Source organism: Geotrypetes seraphini, chromosome 16 (assembly GCF_902459505.1).
Source record: "Geotrypetes seraphini chromosome 16, aGeoSer1.1, whole genome shotgun sequence".
NCBI classification, from domain to species: Eukaryota; Metazoa; Chordata; class Amphibia; order Gymnophiona; family Dermophiidae; genus Geotrypetes; species Geotrypetes seraphini.
Window position 1 is genome coordinate 17392671 of NC_047099.1, and position 20616 is coordinate 17413286.

The window sequence follows — 20616 nt, forward strand, 5'->3', positions numbered from 1 at the left end:
AGGGGCGGGCGCGCGCGCGTTCTCAGTAGGAGGGCGGTGCCTGAAGCCTGACGTCAGTGAGCAGGGAGTCTTTTTTTGTCGTCGTCCCCGTCCCCACTACTCTCCCTCCTTCCCGCGCCCTCTCTGTAGTATTAAGTCGACTTCCGCCCGTGGCGAATCGGAAGTCTAGTTGCTGGCACGCGCTGCCTTGCGTCAACCCAGAGTGGGCGGTACGTACGTGCTTGCGTGTGTGTGTTCGCGCGCGCTCACAGAGAGAGAGAGAGAGAGAGAGGAAGCAGCGGGCGGGAGGTGCTAACCGGCTCCGCAGCCCCTTTCGTCCGGCTCTCGTCATGTCGTCGCTGCTGTGTTGCGGTCCGAAGCTGGCGGCTTGCGGGATCGTGCTGAGCATCTGGGGAGTGATCATGCTGGTGAGAGGACCCGGGGGGGGGGGGGAATGTTCACTAACCGTCAGTCCTTGCTTTGTCCCCCCTCCCCCCCCCCCCCCCACAGTCGCGATCACCCCCTGCCCTACTAGCCCGTTGGCCTATGCACTTGCCGTGGCTGCAGTTGTGTTTTGATGCCAGCCCTGAGTCGATGAAAGCTCTTCTGCCCACCCTCTTTGTGTTCTCATTCTTCCCCGGGGTTGTGGGGTGCTGGTAATATCTGTCACTCCTTGTTGTATTCTTTGTGACCTTTAACCGATTGGTGTGTAAGCAGAGGAGTAGGAGCTCAGGCTGGCTGTCATTACTGTTATGTTTTATGATGTGTGTAAACGTTGTAACCCGTTCTGAGCTCTTCTGAGAGGATGGGATATAAATCCAAATAAGTAAATTAAAATATTTTAATAAAATAAATGCCCCAATTGACGGGCAGAGTCTGACTGTTTTAATTTAGTGAGTTCTGAGCCCCTTAGCTTTCTTTTGGTGTTGCATTCATTTTCTCAAGGCAGAGTAATCTCTTTCAGATCTCAGTGGATTCTGGACTTCTCTTTTCCTTACTGTTGGGAAATGGTGACTCTGCTGGCTGTAGAGTCAGTGGAAAGAAATCTTAATCATGTCAGCTGATCAGCTTTAGACTCAAAGTAGCATTTCAGTTAAACAAGGTGTGATCTGATTGCCAGTCTTTGGCTATCCTGGCAACCTTATAGGCTGTTTTTGGTATCACGTTCTATCAGTCTGCTAGGTCCCCCTTGGCCTCTTAGCTAGAGCAGAGCAGGATACTCTGCGTCAGGTGGGTCTGGTTGTGTCAGGAATTAACTTAGACAAGGTGACCTGTTGTATTTACAGGTTAAACAGACTGGAGGATACAGGGCTGCTACTGCTGCTTCTGAACTTCTTTAGGCTTCTCAGTTCCAGATTGGGGAAGGTTAATCTGAGACAGGGAGCATTCACCTGATAGTTATCCAGGAACAACACTGTCAAAGTATCCTAGATTTGTTTTTTACTGGTAGGTTGAGGAACAGCATTTAGGAGTCCTTTATCAAATGAATTCAACAATTGTAGAAGAATGTAAATATTACCGAACTTGCTTCCTTGCTTCACATTTTCTTTTCTTTTCTAGGTGCTCCTTGGAATTTTCTTTAATGTTCACTCAGCTGTTCTGATTGAGGATGTGCCATTTACATCAGAAGATTTTGAAGAGTGAGTTTGGCATTTAAGTTGCTTGATGTACTTAACTGTACATTGCACACACAAAAATCACCAAGAAAGTTTTCCCCAGTCTGCCATTCAGTAGCTTTGCTCATGTACCATTGATATTAAAGAAGAGACTATCCCCCCACCGTTGCACATAGCTCTGCCAGTGTACCTTACTTCTGGCACCCCCTTGTCATTCCAGCAGTGGGCCTTGTGGACAAACACTAACTTGTACTGAATAGGTATTTTTCCTCAGGTGTTTAACATAAGCTTTCCTGTCTTGCCTTTCCTCCATCAGTGACAATCCACCACAGAAGATTTACCACCTGTACGAGCAGGTCAGCTATAACTGTTTCATCACTGCTGGGATCTATGTGGTGCTTGGTGGCTTCTCCTTTTGCCAGGTGCGGCTGAACAAGCGGAAGGAGTACATGGTCCGTTAGCACCCTGCTTTTAGGACCCCAGTTCTGCTGCAGGAGCCATGGATCACTTTTTATTTATTAGAGCTTTCTGCTGCATTTTCCCCTTTATATTTTTTCCCCTCCGTTTGCCAGATTGTGCATTGACACTTTCCTTACTTTGATGTTAAAATAATTGACACATAAGGCTCAATATCTGCAGACCTGAGTTCTAGGTGGGTGCCTGCTTTCTGTTCATTAGTGCCCTTCCCCTCACCACATAATTGTCATTTTAGTATTTGTTATATACTGTAGTTTTCAACCCCTCCAGCTCTGAGAGGGTTTCTGATGTGGGGAAGGAGGGGACTGGGGAGTCCTCAGTTTTCTGCGTTTCTACGCAGAGAAGGCAGTGACAATCCATATGGATGCATCCTAGACTGAGAGCAAGTTCCTTAGGGTTGAAACTGTGGCAATGTAAAATTGTGTTTCTTTGAAATGTCAAATCTTCACTGCTCAGGAATTAATTTTGCAGGCTGAGCTTGCTTTTTTCCCTATAATTTCTCTGATTTATGTGAAGGGAATGTGTAATAAAACAGGTTATTAAATATCTACGTTTAATACGAGTAGTAACTTGGTCCTTTTTAGGTGTAAAATGTTTTTGCTGTGCTCTTTTGTTCACCTCTCTGCAAAACATATCAGTTCTCTGCAGCTTTAAAACGGACACTACCATCATACTGTAACCTTGAACTAACAGGTACTGTAATAGCTGCTTTTTTGGCTTGTTGTGCTTATGCAATAGAGGGAGCAGAGCTCTCTCGAACCAGTTACAAATGTGTATTAATCTAATAAAACTGCTCTAACTAGGTTTGACATTTTATTACTTTTTTAGTTGATAAAAGGAATTTTGGGGCTCTGAGAAACTGTCGCCAGGGGTGCTACTGTAATCTGGGTTAATCTTTTTAAAGACACAGAATTTTAGGTCTGTAATTATCTTATTTATGGGTGGGATACAGAAGTGAATGCAGCTGAAGCTCACAGGTGAGGTGTTGGAGTAGATATTTCAGTTCATAGGCCATCCTTCAACTAGTTAGATCCTCTGCTGCTACCCAACTGGGGTGTGTTACTTGTAAATAGTCACTGAGGCACCAGTGTGGGAGGCTCTGTGTAGAACATAAATGGTACCTCCCTAATCTATTATTTGTCCTGTAAGCCCTCTTGAGCAGTGATGGTCTTATATGTATTTATGTACAAATTTCCATGGCAATCAGCTTCTCAAATTTACATTTTATCCCCAATGAAATAATGGCCCTAATCCATAGTATTTTTACATCAGCCTGTGGGCAGGTAAGGGGTGGTGGTGGTGAGAGACCTGGTTAGAATGCTACTAGAGAATGACATGGGGATAAATATTTCCATGTCCCCGCAGGAACGCAATTTCCCTGTCCTGTCCCTGCAAGTTTTTTCGCTTTCCCTGCCCCATTTCTGCAAGCTGTGCCTTAACCACACAAGCTTTGAACACTTATGATTTTAAAGTGTTTGAGGCTTGTGCAGATGAGGACAGAGCTTGCAGGAATGGGACAGGACGGGGAAAAATTTGTCCCTGTGTCATTCTCTTTTTTTTTTTTTTTTAATTATTATTTATTTATCATTTTACATTAAATATCAAGTATAAACTTGTATAGAAAGCAAAATTTAAGCCAGGAACTTATTTACTAATATAAAGAAACATTTAACTAAAAAGTAAAACAAATATGCTTAAATTTCAACTCAAGTCCTCCTTTGAGATTCAAAATGTAACATAAAGCGAGATTAAAGGCAATATGTAAAGAAGAATAAGGCAATCTAGTTTTACTAAACACAAGGATGCCCCATCAATATTCTTTATCTAGGGCTTAGCTCTTTTCCAGGCATGATAACGACAGGAAAGTTGTCAACTGGAAAGGTTCAAAGAAAACATATTTTTGTGAAGAATAATGCACAATACATTTGCATGGGTGATGCAAATAAAACGTCACCCTGCCAGGATCTTCACCCAGTGTCCCCTCCGTCACTTCCTCCCCTGCAAGGTTCAGCACTCAGCCCCCCTCCCTGCCAGGCTCTGAACACTGTCCCACCTTCCTTCTCTGTACCCTGTTCCCCCTAAAAAGAGCCAACCTCATCGGTGATGTCACAATGGCTTGATTGTCCCATATTTCCCTCTGCCCTCTAACCCAGCCAGCAGTGATAGCTAGCACAAGGTTCAATACCATGCACTAGCTGTCACGATTGGTGATGGTGCAGTTAAACGTGCCGTCACCTGAAAAAGAGGCAACAACTGCAGCTGTGCTACCAGCAGCCTGGTAGTGCAAGGCACTGTTAGGATAGGTGCTGTGGCAATTCTCCTCCCCCAATCACAAATGCTAACCCCTGACAGCACCCAATCCCTACCCCACACCTCCCAATCCAAACAAATTCCCTTCCATCAGCAGCCCCTTAACTTAAACCACCTAGTAGGGTAGGCCTGGACAGGAGGGATCCCTCCCGTCTCCTGCCCCGGTCGACACTAATAATTACCACCCTCTCTCGCGTACCTAGTTCCCTGGTGGTCCAGCGTGTATGCGCTGAAATCCTCTTTTTAAAGGTAATAGCCAGTGGCACACCCAGGCCGGCACACATGACCGAGCTTTTCGTGCTCCTGGCCAGCCCTGCACTGCTCATTGATAGGCTTCTGCGAGAACCGCGAATCCCGTGAGAACTTGTGGCAGCCTATCAATGAGCAGTGCAGAGCCGGCTGGGAGCACGAAAAGCTCGCTCCTGCGTGCTGGCCTGGGTGCGCCTCTGGCTACTACTTTTACAAAAGAGGATTTCAGCGCATACACGCTGAACCACCAGAGAACTAGGTACGTGATGGAGGGATGGTGGATGGTAATTATTAGTGTCAGCCAGAGCAGGAGACGGGAGGGATTCCTCCTGTCCCGGCCTAAGGCAGGCCTGCAAGAAGTCCGGGAGGATTTCGGGTGGTCACTGGGAGGGTGACCCGAATATAAACCGGGACCCCCATATTTGGGCCAATTTTTTGGGCCCCAAAATCCCGGTTTATATTCGAGTATATGCAGTATATTTCTTCAACATTTCCCTAGGAGTTATAGTAATCCTAGGAAAATTCACCCGTGTCATTTTCTAAATGCTACCTACTTGAGAAGACATGGTCCTAACCCAAAGGGGAACATGATGGAAGCTATTTCTACCAGTAGCTGTTGTGAAAGGCAACCACCAAAAATATTTAGCAATTCCTCAAGGATTTATATATGAACTAAATCTATAGCGGTTGTAACATGTTTTCTAACTTTGTGTTACTGTTTTACAAGTAGTCATGTAAGTTTTCAGCTGTAGAAAAAAAATAGTAAAAACAAAAAAAAACACAATTTTGGGGCTTTAGCCCAGGGCTGATGGGCTTAAATCCACATGTTCTTATCCATAACACAAATGTCCTTGAATGACAGGAATTTGGGAAAGTAAGACAGAATTTAACAACGGGAAAAATTACAGAGATGTCGTTCAGAGTTACCCACTTTCAGGCTGAAGCCTTTTCAACCAGTCTTGGTTTTGCATTTAAATCCCACAGCAAGAGTCGGGAATTAGCAAAGGAAGAGAAAGCAGTTACTTACCGTAACAGGTGTTATTCAGGGACAACAGGCAGATATTCTCACTTGTGGGTGATGTCATCCACGGAGCTCCGGTATGGACGGTCCCAAGTGCATAGCCACTTTAAGAACTTTAGAAAGTTTGCGACTGACCGCACTGCGCATGCACAAGTGGCTTCCCGCCCGACGTAGGTGTGTGGCTCCTCAGTTCAGATAGCCAGCTAAGAATCCAACCAGGGGAGGTGGGTGGGTTGTGAAAATATCTGCCTGCTGTCCCTGCATAACATCTGTTAGGGTAAGTAACTGTGCTTTATCCCAGGACAAGCAGGCAGCATATTCTCACATGTGGGTGACCTCCAAGCTATAAGGAATACTGATATCAGCTCTCCTATAAACAGATCAAGAAAGTTTTTATGTATTTATTTAGGAGTTTTAATAATAATAGTTATCCAAGGACAAGCAGACAGCATATTCTCAACATATAGGTGATGTCAACCACGGAGCCCCAATGCGGACAGCTTCACAAGCAGACTTGCTTGAAGAACTTTTGGAAAGTTCACAACTGCCGCACCACGCATGCGCGAGTGCCTTCCCGCCTGAGGTGGGGGTGCGCATATCCTCAGTTCTAAGTTTTCCGCGGAGCCGAGAAGCCCTCATTTCAAGGTTCTGCGCGAGAGTTAGTTCTAAACTTGTGCCTTCTCTCATCACGGCTCGTGTATTTTCTTTACAGGATCGCTGTGTTATTTGCGCATTTGATTTTTCGATCATGTCATGGCGTGGCCTACTCTATGGCCTCAGCCTGTGGGTTTCGATTTCACCGCGCTTGTTTCATTCCATTCTTGGACGTTCACACGGTTCAAGAAGTGTAGCCGGTGTCAATGTGCGATTTCCATCACTGACTCACATAAGTGGTGTGTACAGTGTTTAGGACCTGACCATTGTCCGGAGTCGTGCACCCTCTGTGCTACACTTCAAAATCGAGCCCTTAAATGTCGTTGAGTTCAGATTGAAAAAAATATTTGGGGGAATGGATCTGCCTTTACCCAAGGCCTTGACCCTGATTCCGGCCCTGACCTTGACTCCAGCAAAGTCTTCTACGGAGCCAAAACCTTTAACCTTGACCTCGCTCAAACCTTCCTCAATGGGGAAATCTTCAGGGAAATCGGCTAAATCTTCTCCCGAGACACCGTTATCCTCGGTATTCCCATCTAGGTAAGATTGCTAAGACAACCCCTCTGGACATGCCACCCTTAGAACCGGTGAGTCCAAGGCTACTCAGGAAACTTGTCTCAAAATCGAGGCAATGCTCTTTCTCGAGGTCGTCTGCCTCGGAGTCCATAGCCACATCAATTATACCAGATCCAGTGGCCTGGCTCCGCACTGTAGATATGGACCCGAATCTACAAGATTGACCCCAACATCCATTCCAGGATAATAAGTTGTTTGATGACTCTATTGAGGCAGCTACAAAGCACTTATCTGAGCATAAGAAGTCGTTTGCTTCCATAATCAGGCCAAAGCCCAAGAGGTGGCTCTAAGGGTTTTAGGCCTCCATCTTACTAGAGGTGTTTTCCTTAAAACCCAGCACCTTATTCAAGACTGCTTCCTAAGCAACAGCAGTGGCAAAATAAACTTCAGACTCCTGCTGCATCCAAGGCCTCTCAGTCTTTTTGACCATCTAACACAGAGCATAACCTCAGTCATTCTGCCTCTGTCCTCTCCCCATTGGGGGGGTCGTCTCCATCATTTTTACCAACGATGGGAACTAATTACATCCAACCTTTGGGTCCTCACAATCATCAGGGAAGGTTACTCTCTTCACTTCATCCAGGTTCCACCAGATCTTCCCCCAAGATAGTATCCTTCCAATCCGTCGGAGATCACCCTTCTTCTTCAGGAAGCTTAAGCTCTGCTTCGTATCCGTGCCATCAAGACAGCAGAGTATGAGATTCTACTCCCGTTACTTCCTTGTCCTGAAGAAGATGGGGGATCTCTGACCTATTTTGGATCTCAGAGCTCTCAACAAATTTCTTAGAGAAAAATTTTGGATGTTGTCTCTAGCATCATTGTATCTCCGTCTAGATCACAATGATTGGTTATGCTCTCTGGATCTCAAAGAGGCTTACCTTCCCATTCATCCAGCCTCTCTCAAATTTCGGGTGGGAAATCATCACTTTCAATACAGAGTGCTACCTTTCGGCCTGGCATCATCTCCCAGAGTTTTCCCCAAGTGCCTGGTGGTAGTAGCAGCAGCTCTGTGCAGCCATGGTCTTCAGGTTTTCCCATACCTGGATGACTGGCTCATCAAAGATTCAACCTCTCAGGGAGTTATTGTAGCGACCCAATGGACTATTTGGTTTGGGGTTCAAAATAAACTTTCCAAAATCCTGTCTAAGGCTCTCTCGGACTCTACAGTTCATTGGAGCTGTACTGGACACTGTGCAACTCGGAGCATTAAGAACATAAGAATTTCTGCTGCTCCCGCAGTGGCCCCTAAGTCAAAGACCAGTGCCCTAACTGAGATCAGCTCTACCTGCATACGTTCTGGTTCAGCAGGAACTTGTCTAACTTTGTCTTGAATCCCTGGAGGGTGTTTTCCCCTATAACAGCCTCCGGAAGAGCGTTCCAGTTTTCCACCACTCTGGGTGAAGAAGAACATCCTTACGTTTGTACGGAATCTATCCCCTTATAACTTCAGAGAGTGCCCTCTCGCTCTCCCTACCTTGGAGAGAGTAAACAACCTGTCTTTATCTACTAAGTCTATTCCCTTCAGTATCTTAAATGTTTTGATCATGTCCCCTCTCAGTTTCCTCTTTTCAAGGGAGAAGTGGCCCAGTTTCTCTAATGTCTCGCTGTACGGCATTCCTTCCTCAAAAACGTCAGGATGCTCTCATTCAGCTTTGTCAACAAGTGTCATCCCTCACTTCACTCTTAGCGAGACACATGATGGTTCTGCTGGGTCACATGGCCTCTACAGTTCACATGACTCCTTTTGCCAGACTTCAGCTCAGAATTCTTCAGTGGACCCTGGCATCTCAGTGGGCGCAGACTTTCGACCCACTCTCTCAGCACATTACAGTGACTCCTTCGTTCAAACAGTCTCTCCATTGATGGATGCTCTCTTCCAATCTCTCTGTTTCAAACACCCCCTCATCAGAAGGTCCTTACGACAGATTCCTCGACCTACGCTTTGGGGGGGGAACTCATCTCGATGGTCTCCGTACTCAAGGGCATTGGTCCAGCATAGATCGTCATTGTCATATAAATCTGTTGGAACTCAGAGCGATTTTCAATGCTCTCAAAGCTTTTCAGCATCTTCACGATCAAATAGTCCTCATTGTTCCAGACAATCAAGTCGCCATGTATTATGTCAACAAATAGGGAGGAACAGGATCTCTTCCCCTTTGCAAGGAGCCTCAGAAGGTTTGGAATTGGGCAATTTCTCATAACATCTTTCTGAAAGCCATCTACACTCAATTCGTCAGCTCTCCATCACATTTTTTCTCAGTGGAGAACTCCTCAGATAGATCTCTTTGCGTCTCCCCACAACAACAAACTGCCTCGATTTTGCTCCAGGATATACTCTGCTCATCGCCTTGAGGCAGATGCTTTTCTTCTGGAATGGATGAGCAGATTCCTATACATGAGGTTTCCTCCATTCACTCTCATTCTCAAGACACTCATGAAGCTCAAACACGAACGTGCCACCATGATTCTCTTAGCTACTCGGTGGCCCAGACAACCTTGGGTTTCCCTTCTACTTCAACTCAGCAGCAGGGAGCCACTACTTCTACTGGTTTTTCCATCTTTGCTTACACAGAGTCAGGGTTCTGTACTTCATCCCAACCTGCAGTCTCTGCACCTGACAGCTTGGTATCTTTCAACATAACTGCCAATCTACAGTTCTCTCAATCTGTCAAGGACATTTGGCTTACAGGAAGCCTACCACTAGGCAATGTTACAACCAGAAATGGACTAGGTTTTCTGCTTGGTGCACTCTTCATCACAAGGAGCCTCAATTTACCTCCTTGTCTTCAGTTCTGGATTACCTGTTTCATTTATCTTAATCAGGCTTCAAATCAACATCCATTCGAGTCCATCTCAGTGCAATTGCGGCTTTTCATTTGCCACTAGAAGGGAAATCACCATCTGCTCATCCTGTGGTTTCCAGATTTATGAAAGGACTTTTCAATGTCAAACCTCCTCTCAAACCGCTTCCAGTGGTTTGGGATCTCAATGTGGTTCTTGCTCAATTGATGAAACCTCCATTTGCACCAATATCTTAGGCTCATCTAAAATATCTCACTTGGAAAGTGGTCTTTCTCATTGCTCTCACTTCTGCTCGCAGAGTCAGTGAGCTACAAGCTTTAGTAGCGGACCCACCTTTTACAGTATTCCATCAGAACAAGGTGGTCCTCCATACTCATCCTAAATTCTTACCTAAAGTAGTTTCAGAATTTCATCTCAATCAATCTATTGTTCTTCCAGTGTTTTTTTCCAAAGCCTCATTCTCACCCTGGAGAAACAGCTCTTCATACTCTGGACTGTAAGTGTGCTTTGGCTTTCTACATACAAAGGACTAAGCCACAGAGATCTTCTCAACTTTTTGTCTCCTTTGAACCAAACAAGTTGGGACATCCAGTTTCCAAGAGAACCATCTCCAACTGGTTGGCTGCTTGCATCTGTTTCTGCTATGCTCAGGCTGGACTGCATCTAGAGCAGGGGTGTCAAAGAGCCTCCTCGAGGGCCGCAATCCAGTTGGGTTTTCAGGATTTCCCCAATGAATGTGCATAAGATCTATTAGCATACAATGAAAGCAGTGCATGCAAATAGATCTCATGCATATTCATTGGGGAAATCCTGACAACCCGACTGGATTACGGTCCTCAAGGAGGGACTTTGACACCTCTGATATAGAGGGTTGAGTCACAGCCCATAAAGTTAGAGCCATGGCGGCAACTGTAGCTTTGCATAGATCTACTCCTATTGAGGAAATCTGCAAAGCTGCCACTTGTTCCTTGGTTCATACTTTCACCTCTCATTATTGTCTGGATTCTTTTTCCAGACAGGATGGCCACTTTGGCCAGGTAGTATTATAAAATTTATTCTCCTGAATTGCCAACATTCCCACCATCCCATTCTGGTTATCTTGGAGAACACCCAAATGTTGAGAATATTCTGCCTGCTTGTCCTAGGATAAAGCACAATTGCTTACCGTAACAGGTGTTACCCAGAAACAGCAGGCAGATATTCTCAAAGCCCACCCTACTCCCCTGGTTGGCTTCATAACTAGCTATCTGAACTGAGACGCGCGCCCTTCCTCGGGCAGAAATGCACTTGTGCATGCGCGGTGCGGCAGTTGCGAATGTTCCAAACGTTCTTCAAGCAAGTCTGCTTGTGAAGCAGTCAGCATCGGGACTCCGTGGTTGACGTCACCCATATGTTAAGAATATCTGTTTGCTGTCCCTGGATAACACCTGTTATGATAAGTAACTGTGCTTTGAAGATAAGGGAATAAAAAAGTTCTAAAATACCAATAAAAGATAAAAAGAAAAAAGTTAGAAGGGTATGTAATGAGGGTGGCTGGTGGTGTAGCCTATGATTGAAATTACGAGTGAGCTGTATTCAAGCACATAACAATGCAGCCACTCAACTCTTAGGCTATTTCTCCACCTTTTGTATAGAATATAGGTGAAATAGATTAGATAACTATATGGGTGGGTGATGTAGTATATTATTATTTTCTTTTAATGAAATTAATATTTATAGTGGCAAATTCATTAAAAATATATTAATTTATAGTGACCTCCAAGCTAACCAGAATGGGATGCTGGTAGTGTTGGCCCTTTAGGAAAATAAAATTTTGTAATACTGCTTGGCTAAAAAAGATTCCAGACAGTAATGTGAGGTGAATGTATGAACTGAGGACCAAGTAGCAGCTTTGCCGATTTCTTCTATTGGAGTGAAATGCAGGAAAGCTACAGAAGCTGCCATAGCTCTTACTTTATGGGCTGTGACTCTACTCTCAAGTTGCTGCCCAACCTGAGCTGAGCTGAACAGAACGAGATGCATGCAGCCAGCCAGTTGGTTATCGTTCTTTTGGAAACAGGATATCCCAACTTGTTAGGATCAAAGGAGACGAAAAGCTGGGGAGATGAGCTATGTGATTTAGGCCTGTGCAAATAGTAAGAAAGTGCTTGTTTGCAGTCTAGGGCAGTGTTCTTCAACCTTTTTACACCTATGGACCGGCAGAAATAAAATAATTATTTTGTAGACCGTCAAACTACTAGGACTGAAATTTAAAAACCCTGTTTCCGCAAGCTCGGTCCCCGCAAACTATCTGATCCCATTCACACAAGCCTCAGTTATGATTTTATATTGAATGTATTTTATTAAGGTATAAAAAGAAACAATATTCTGTACAATTGTCATTTTATAAATACAAATAATACAGAGCAAGGATCAAAACCCCTGTCTCCCCTCCCCTTCACATATATCCCCTTTACTATCAAGAAAACTGAAAAAGCCAAGTTATAGAATGTACACAGAAATATGCTAACACATGACAGGAATAGTGTTAGAGAAGTGCAACTAGGGCAACTGCCCCCTGGTCAGAGAGAACCCTAAGCCACTGCCTGGGCTTTGCAGTCCCCAGTTATATCTAACACCAGCTCTAGCAGGATATATATTTCAAATCTGATATATTCTAATCACAAAATAGAAATAAAATTATTGTTTTCTACTTTTTGTTGTCTGGTTTCTGCTTTCATCTTTTCACTCTCTTCCTTCCAGCGTCTGCCCTCTGTGGTTCTTCAATCCAGCATCTGCCCCTTCTATCCACTGCCCTTTCTCCCTTCCAAATGGTATCTGTCTTCTTTCTATGCCCCTCTCCCCTTTCCATCTAGCCTGCGTCCCCTCTCTCCTTTTTACATGATTCATTCCAGCTTCACTGCTCTCTTCATTTTTATCTCTTCTACACCAGATCTAGCATCTTTGTCCCTCTCTGTTGACCCCCTTCCCAGCATCAATCTCTCTACTTTCTCATTCCTGTCTCTCCCCTTTCCCTCATCTGATCTCTCTATTCCACCCTGGCCCCCTTCCCCTCCTCTAATCTCCCTGCCAGCTGTAACTCTCTTCCCTTTCCCTCCTCCCCTCCCAGCAGCATCTCTTCTTCCCTCCAGGTCCAGTAGCAGCTGTCCCTTTTTTTCCTTTGTCCAGCAGCTTCTCAGCCTCCTTTCCCTCCTCTCCCAGCAGCATCTTTCCTTCTCCCTTCCTCCAGGTCCAGTAGCTGTCCCTTTATTTTCCCTTGTCCAGCAGCTTCCAACAGTGGCTTTCTCCCCTCCCAGCACGAGTGGGTTTTTCACCTCCAGCACAAGATTATGTACACACGCACAAGCTGCACTGCCTCCAATGGTTACCTTATGTTCTGGAACATTGCCCGCCTTACTGCTATAACCTCACGCAAGTGCTTTCCTGCGTCTGTATGTGATTGTCCTCTCCACTGCACCTCACAATCGCATACAGACACAGGAAAGCACTTGTGTGAGGCGGGAAATGTTCCAGAACGTAAGGTAACCATTGGAGGCAGTGCAGCTTGTGCGTGTGTATGTAATCTCCTGCTGGAGGTGAGAGCTGAAGGAGGTTGCGGACATGACCACTGGACACTTAAGGCACAAGTTTTCCATAAAGAATCATTCTTTATAATATTGAGGGCCTCAAAATAGTACCTTGTCTCTTGCAGTTGATGCTTTGATAGTTTTTCACTTTCTGCATGTTGCACTGCTTTTAGCTGTGTATAGTTGAAATTATCAGAATCAATGAAGGAAAGATTTATAAATTAAAACGAGTTTTACCTCATGCAAAGTTGTCATTTCTTTAATAAGACATTAACTCTGAAGAAAGGACACCTTGAGAAGCACAGCTTGAGAAGAGAGATCCTCGATCAGCCAGTCCTTGTAATGAAAGACTTGGAAGGCCTTAAGGCTGCTGCCACTATTACCAGGCACTTGGTAAAGACCCTGGTGAAGGTGCCAGGCCGAAGGGTAGAACCTTGTATTGGTAGTTGTGTTGCGCCATTCGAAACCTGAGGAACTTCCTGTAATTCTGATGATTGCGAATGTGTGTGGGCCTTTTTTTAGGTCTAGAGAGCATAGCCAATCGTGATTCAGTAAGGGATACAACTTTGCTAGGGATAGCATTCTGAATTTCTCTTTGACCAGAAATTTGTTGAGAGCTCTGCAATCTAATTTAGGTCAAAGACCCCCTCTCCCATCATCTTGGTGATGAGAAAGTAACAGGAGTAAAACCCCGTGTTCTCCTGTTCTGGTGGAACCCTCTTGATGGCATTGAGAAGTAAGTTCTCAACCTCCTGAAGAAGGGAGGGCTGAAGGAGATTGGAAGCAGACTCTATTGGAGGATGATCTGGAGGTATGGTGAGAAAATGAAGGGAGTAACCTTCCTGAATGATCTTGAGAACCCAGAGGTTAGATGTTAACCAACAATGAGAATAAATTTGCAGACCTCTAATGGGTTGAGGGAGAGGCAGGGTTAACTGGATTGAAACTATGCTGTCGAGTAGGTGTTCAAAAAGACTGAGTAGATTTTACAGGAGCTGATTGCTGAGGTTTCTGAGATCTCTTTGTTTTTGCTTTCTCTGCTGAGGTCTTGCAGCAGCTGATTTAGCAGGATAACGTTGTTGATAAAACGTGGATGGCTTAAACATAAGAATAGCCTTACTGGGTCAGACCAATGGTCCATCAAGCCCAGTAGCCTGTTCTCACGGTGGCCAATCCAGGTCACTAGTACCTGGCCAAAACCCAAGGTGTAGCAATATTCCATACTATCGATACAGGGCAAGCAGTGGCTTCCCCCGTGTCTTTCTCAATAACAGACTATGGACTTTTCCTCCAGGAACCTGTCCAAACCTTTCTTAAAACCAGCTACACTATCTGCTCTTACCACATCTTCTGGCAACGCGTTCCAGAGCTTATCTGGTCTCTGAGTGAAAAAAAATTTCCTCCAATTGGTTTTAAAAGTATTTCCCTTTAACTTCATTGAATGTCCCCTAGTCTTTGTAATTTTTGAGATAGAGTGAAAAATTGATCCACTTGTCCCCATTCTACTTCACTCAGGATTTTGTAGACTTCAATCATATCTCCCCTCAGCTGTCTTTTTTCCAAGCTGAAGAGCCCTAACTGTTTGAGTCTTTCCTCATACAAGAGGAGTTCCATGATCTCCTTTACCATCTTGGTCACTCTTCTTTGAATCTTTTCTAGTGCCACTATATCTTTCTTGAGATAAGGAGACCAGAAATGAACGCAATACTCCAGATGAGGTCGCACCAAGGAGCAATACAAGGGCATTATAACATTCTTAGTCTTGTTAACCATCCCTTTTTAAATAATTCCTAGCATCCTCTTTGCTTTTTTGGCCACCACCGCACATTGGGCAGAAGATTTCATCATATTGTTTATGATGACACCCAGATCCTTTTCTTGGGCACTAATCCACAAGGTGGACCCTAACTTCTGGTAACTGTGATTCAGGTTATTCTTCCCAATTTGCATCACTTTGCATTTGTCCACATTAAATTTCATCTGCCATTTGGATGCCCAGTCTTCCAGTTTCCTAAGGTCTGCCTGCAATTTTTCATAATCCGCATGCGTTTTAACAACTTTGAACAGTTTAGTGTCATGAAGTTGAAGACCTGAGCTTTGGTCCTAAGATTCTTCATGAGCGATGAATTTTTGTGTGGCATTCTCAATTGTATCTCCAAAAAGCTCATCCCCAAGACATGGTATGTTTGCCAAGCGATCTTGAAGATTCATATCCATGTCGCTACTCTGAGCCAGGCCAGCCTTCTCAAGGCCACAGACATAGAAGAAGCTCAGGTGGAGAGCTCAAAGGAATCAAAGGCAGACTGTACCAAGTGTTGTCGTAACTGCAGGAGCATGGAAACTAGTTGTTGGAACCCTTCAACACAGTGAGAAGGAAGATATTTTTGGTACATAGGTAACTTTACCAATTTCTTCAAATAACAGGTGAAATGAAAAGTATAATTGCTGACTCTACTGTTCAGCATCGCAGTCTGATAGGGGCACCTGCCAAATCTATCCATAGTGCGACCTTTTCTCCCTGGTGGAATAGAGGCATACACCTTAGCAGAGGTAGATTTTTTAAGTGTAGAGTGCTGTGAAATTGATTTTTGGGAAACGTAAATTTGATCACGTGACGTCCTTGCTTCAGAGTCTTCATTGGTTCCCAGTTTGTTTTAGAGTTCAATTTAAGTGTGCCTGTGTTGTTTTTAAAATTTTACATGATATTTTTACTCCTCTCCTTCCTCTATCCTGGAATGTTTATAGATTTTCTTTTGCAAGAGGTGATCAACAATTCAAATTATCTCTTCCTTCCAAAAAAGGGATTAAGGGAGTTAAGTTTTTCAGTCACTCTTTGATTTTTAAGCTATCTCAACTGTGGAATGACCTTCCACTTCTTTTAAGGAGTTCCGGCTCACTCCAAACCTTTTTGCAAATCCTTAAAAACTGCTTTATTTGCTAAACACTTTGAAAATTAACTTTACCAAACTTAGGGCTCCTTTTACGAAGGTGCGCTAGGGTTTTTAGTGCACACAAAATTACCGTGTGCTATAGCATGCGGTAGCCGAAAATCTATCATGCTAGTGCGCTCAGGAATTTAACGCGCGCTATTGCGTGCATTAAGGCCCTAGCGCACCTTTGTAAAAGGAGCCCCTAGTCTTATTCTTTTCTGGTTTTTTATTCGATAACTTAACTATTGTAAACTGAGTCGAGCTTTCCTTGAATGATGATTCGGTATATAAAGTCAAGCATTAGATTAGATTAAATTACCACTAAGGATTGGTGAGAAAGCTGTCATACGCTTTAATAGGAGCAACTTTGTACCACTGGCACTGATAAAGGGGATTTCCAGTTTTTAGAGAGTGTCCTTTAATATTACATGGACAGGCTTAAGCATCTCTTTCGGGATCTGTTTAATGTCCATAGTCTCACAATATTCAGGTGTATATTTTGAGTCAGCTTCCAGTTTAAGAGATATGTCTTTACCAAGTTGTCTAATGAAGCAAGAGAAAGAAAGAGATTCCTGAGTAGATGACTCTTTAGGAGATTGAGGTGGAGAACATTCAGGAGACTCATCAACTTCGGTTGGAGAAGGAGAAGCACCCAGAGAAGATTGCACATAGAGGTCAGAGTCCATAAGAACATAAGAAGTTGCCTCCGCTGGGGCAGACCAGAGGTCCATCCTGCCCAGCGGTCCGCTCCCGCGGCGGCCCATCAGGCCCACTGCCTGAACAGTGGTCTCTGAATAATTTTGTAATTTACCTCTAATCCTGTCCCTATAATCTTACCTCTACTCCTATCTGTACCCCTCAATCCCTTTGTCCTCTAGGTACCTGTCCAGACCTTCTTTGAAGCCCTGTAGCGTACTTCTGCCTATCACATCCTCCGGCAGCGCATTCCATGTATCCACCACCCTCTGGGTGAAAAAGAACTTCCTGGCGTTTGTTCTAAACCTTTCCCCTTTCAATTTCTCCGAGTGCCCCCTTGTACTTGTGGTTCCCCTTAGTTTGAAAAATCTGTCCACTACTGGTGATTGAGATCTATGCTTCTTACGTCCCCTGGTACCGATCCAGAGAAGGGGTCCGATGTTTACTCTTCGTGTGTTTAGCAGACTGAATACTGGTACCGGGATTTCTGGAACTGGTACACTCAGGCTGGATTGGTACCTGCAGAGTTGGTGCCAGGGTCAAAAGATTGAAAATATGCCCATACTTTGCGCAAAACAACTGCTCAAATTGTTCTTTCAAAGTAGCTACGGGTACCTGTGGCATTGTCGCTGGTACCATTGGTGCCACTATTTGCTCTGAAGAGGATGACTCCGAAGAGGAGAAACCCCTAGATTTTTGAGCGAGTCGCATTAAGGGTTGTTTGGCTGGTATGATTGGACTCGTTGCCATAGTGGCTGACCCCACCTGGGAGACTGATGACTTCCTCACTGGCTTACCTGAGGGAGCAAGAGGTGACTCAGACGTAGAAGGTGGTGCCGATGAAGGTTGCAACACCTTGGATGATGGTGCCTTCAGAGGTGGAGCCTTAGAATGTGGTGTCACAGAATGTGGTGCCTTCACTTCTGGTGCCTTTGAAGATCGTGCCTTGGAAGTTGAAGGAAAAGATTCTGCCATCTCAGCACTGAAAAGTTGTTTTTGAGGAAGAAGGTGGGATTTTAAGGTGTGCTTTTTCAAAGTAGAACAGCGCATGCACGAGTCAATGCAGTGTTCTGGTCCCAAACACTGTATACACTAAACTAAACCTTAAGTTTGTATACTGCATCATCTCCATAAAGATAGAGCTCGGCACAGTTTACAGGTAAATTCAATAAATGAGGGAAGGACATAATAAGAAATTAGAGGTTATGAAGAGAAGAGGATAGCTAGCTTTACATTTTAAATAGCTTTACGTTTTGGAGAAAAGCTAGGTTTTCAGATGCTTTTGGAATAATTGGAATGAGCCTAGGTTCAGCAGCGAGGCAGGGAGGTTATTCAAAATCTCAGTGAATTTGAAGAAAAGGGATTTCCCTAATTTACCTGCATACATGATGCCTTTTAACGAGGGAAAAGATAGTTTGAGTTTGTGGGTGGATCTGGTAGTGTCAGGTCTCGAAGAATTCCAGGATAGTGGAATTAGGGGAGGAAGAATGCCATGTAGGATCTTGAATATTAGGCAGGTCCCTTTAAAGTGAATCCTAGAAATCACCGGAAGCCAGTGAAGTTTTGACAGAAGCGGGGAAACATGGTCAAATTTGCTTTTTTTGCGAAGATCAACCTAACCGCAGTGTTCTGGAACCGCTGAAGTCTTTGAAGATTTTTATTGGTTGGACTTAGATAGATGGAATTACAATAGTCCAGTCTGGAAAGAATGATTGATTGTACAAGGACAGCAAAATGTTGTTGGTGGAAGCAGGATCTCACTTTCCTCAACATGTGAAGACTAAAAAACATTTTTTTACCAGAGAGTTGAGATGATCATTAAAGGAAAGTGTAGAGTCAATAATGATGCCCAAAACTTTGCTTGAGAATTCGATCTGCAGTGTGGGACTAGAAGATAGTGGAATGAGCATGGGTAACTGATCTAATTTTGGGCCAAGCCAGAGTAGTTTTGTTTTGGACTCATTCAGCTTCATTTGTACAGAGAAGGCCCGGGATTGGAGTTTCGTTGTGCAAGCTGTTATATTTATATATCCAACTGTGTGGGTCTGTAACCGAAATAGTGCGCTAATGCCTGCCGCACTTCTTAAAATCCATTAACGGACGGGACAAGTAAGTAGGAAAAATTGCCTCAGCCAAATCAAACGTGACAGGCTGAGGCGGGAGGGAAAGCCCCGTTGTGAAAAAAGTGCACAAGTGCGACAAAAAAAGTAAAGTAACTGAACTTACCTTTTAACTATACTTAGAAAATAAAAAGCAGAAAATGTATGCATAAAAAATTAATGAACGTTCAATGGCATGACTGAACAGTTCCGCAAAAAACATTGAACTGAGGAGCCGCGTGCCTATATTGGGTGGGAAGGCACTCATGCATGCACATGCGGTCGGTCACAAACTTTCTAAAGTTCTTAAAGTGGCAACGCATTGGGGACCCTCCGTACCGGGGCTCCGTGGATAACATCACCCACATGTGAGAATATGCTGCCTGCTTGTCCTAGGATAACAGTAGAAACAAAAATGCCTTGCCAGATGCATGGAGACCAGGGGAAGAATATAGGGAAAGAAGAAAGGTAACGAGGAGCTGAAAAGTGAATCCATTTGAATGTGGGCACAGGGCTGAATCAGCCACAAGTAAGCAGTCACCTCATGCAGTAGCTTCTTGGGGGCAGCACAGAGCTTTTGCAGTTAAAGAAAACAAGTCCTGACAACTTAATTTTGTTCTGTAGCTATCAACACATCCTGAATCCTGACATTTTAGGGGATGTTTGTGTGATGATCATAATTGTTGAGTTTAATTATCAAAAGCTTGGGGGGGGGGGGGCTGAAGGTATGTCCAGCGCACCACCCTTGCACCATCACTTGATGAGTGACAGAAGCTTGACTTGTGTGGGAAAAAAAAGGATTGGAAGCCAATGTAATGACCTCAGGAGATGAGATGCATGGTTGTAGAGAGGTTGAAGTTGTACAGCTGCATTTTAAATAGATTTATAGTGGAAGACTTGAAAGGAGTAGAATGCAGTTTTCTGAGCAGCAATGAGTGAAAGAGCAGATGAGGGTTTTGGCAGGATGCTTAGAAAGGCAAGACCACATTTTAGTAATGTTGAAAAGGGAGACATGATGTAGCAATGTTTTAACAGCCCATACAGACGAAGCGTCAGAGATCACATCCAATTCTATGAATGGAAGAAATTAGGAAAAGAGTGCTGTCAGCCAAAAAAAAAAAAAAAAAAAGAGAATGGGGGAAGTGGGTTGGGAGGAAAAGGAGATCTGTCTTGGCTGTGTCAGATGGGGCATCCATGCTGAAAGGTCACCCAGGCTTAGAGTTGGGACCAAATTCTTAATGAAATTTCTGGGCAAGAGCAACATGGCCGTAATACTGAACAGGCAAGGTTACCAGATGCTCACAATTTTGGGGGATTATCCCCAATTTTGGACCTGCATTCCCAATTGCCTCCTCTTTGGCAACATTTATCCTTGATTCCTGTAATGGGGACAGAGGTGCTGTATAAAAAAGTTCTGCAGTGGTATAACATTGTCTCTAGCCCCTGCCCTCCCCCCCCCCCCCCATGATCTAGCATCTCCCACTCTCCCCTTATTTTGCAGCCTCTTGTTTGATTAGTGCCAGAATTTTAAAAAAAACAGTTCACTGTGGAGCCTCTGCTGAGTCCTATCCCCACATCAACATTAAGTTTGTGCCAAAGAAGACTGAGACAGAGGTGGCTCCATGGCACACTGCCTTTCAT

The 20616-nt window shown here is 44.3% G+C and overlaps 1 protein-coding gene across 1 annotated transcript; it reads left to right on the plus strand.

Moving 5' to 3' along the window:
- The first annotated feature begins 229 nt into the window (after positions 1-229).
- On the plus strand, positions 230-2876 carry RNASEK (ribonuclease K). Its single transcript, XM_033923143.1, has 3 exons — positions 230-407; positions 1540-1619; positions 1912-2876. The coding sequence occupies exons 1-3, from the start codon at positions 330-332 to the stop codon at positions 2054-2056; spliced, it is 303 nt and encodes a 100-aa protein (XP_033779034.1). The 5' UTR covers positions 230-329; the 3' UTR covers positions 2057-2876.
- Positions 2877-20616: the final 17740 nt, after the last annotated feature.

Excerpts from the sequence above, each read along its gene's own strand:
- RNASEK (XM_033923143.1), top strand. The coding sequence starts at position 330 with ATGTCGTCGCTGCTGTGTTGCGGTCCGAAGCTGGCGGCTTGCGGGATC. Across the intron at positions 408-1,539 it reads TCTGGGGAGTGATCATGCTG|GTGCTCCTTGGAATTTTCTT; the intron begins GTGAGAGGACCC and ends TTTCTTTTCTAG. Across the intron at positions 1,620-1,911 it reads ACATCAGAAGATTTTGAAGA|TGACAATCCACCACAGAAGA; the intron begins GTGAGTTTGGCA and ends TTCCTCCATCAG.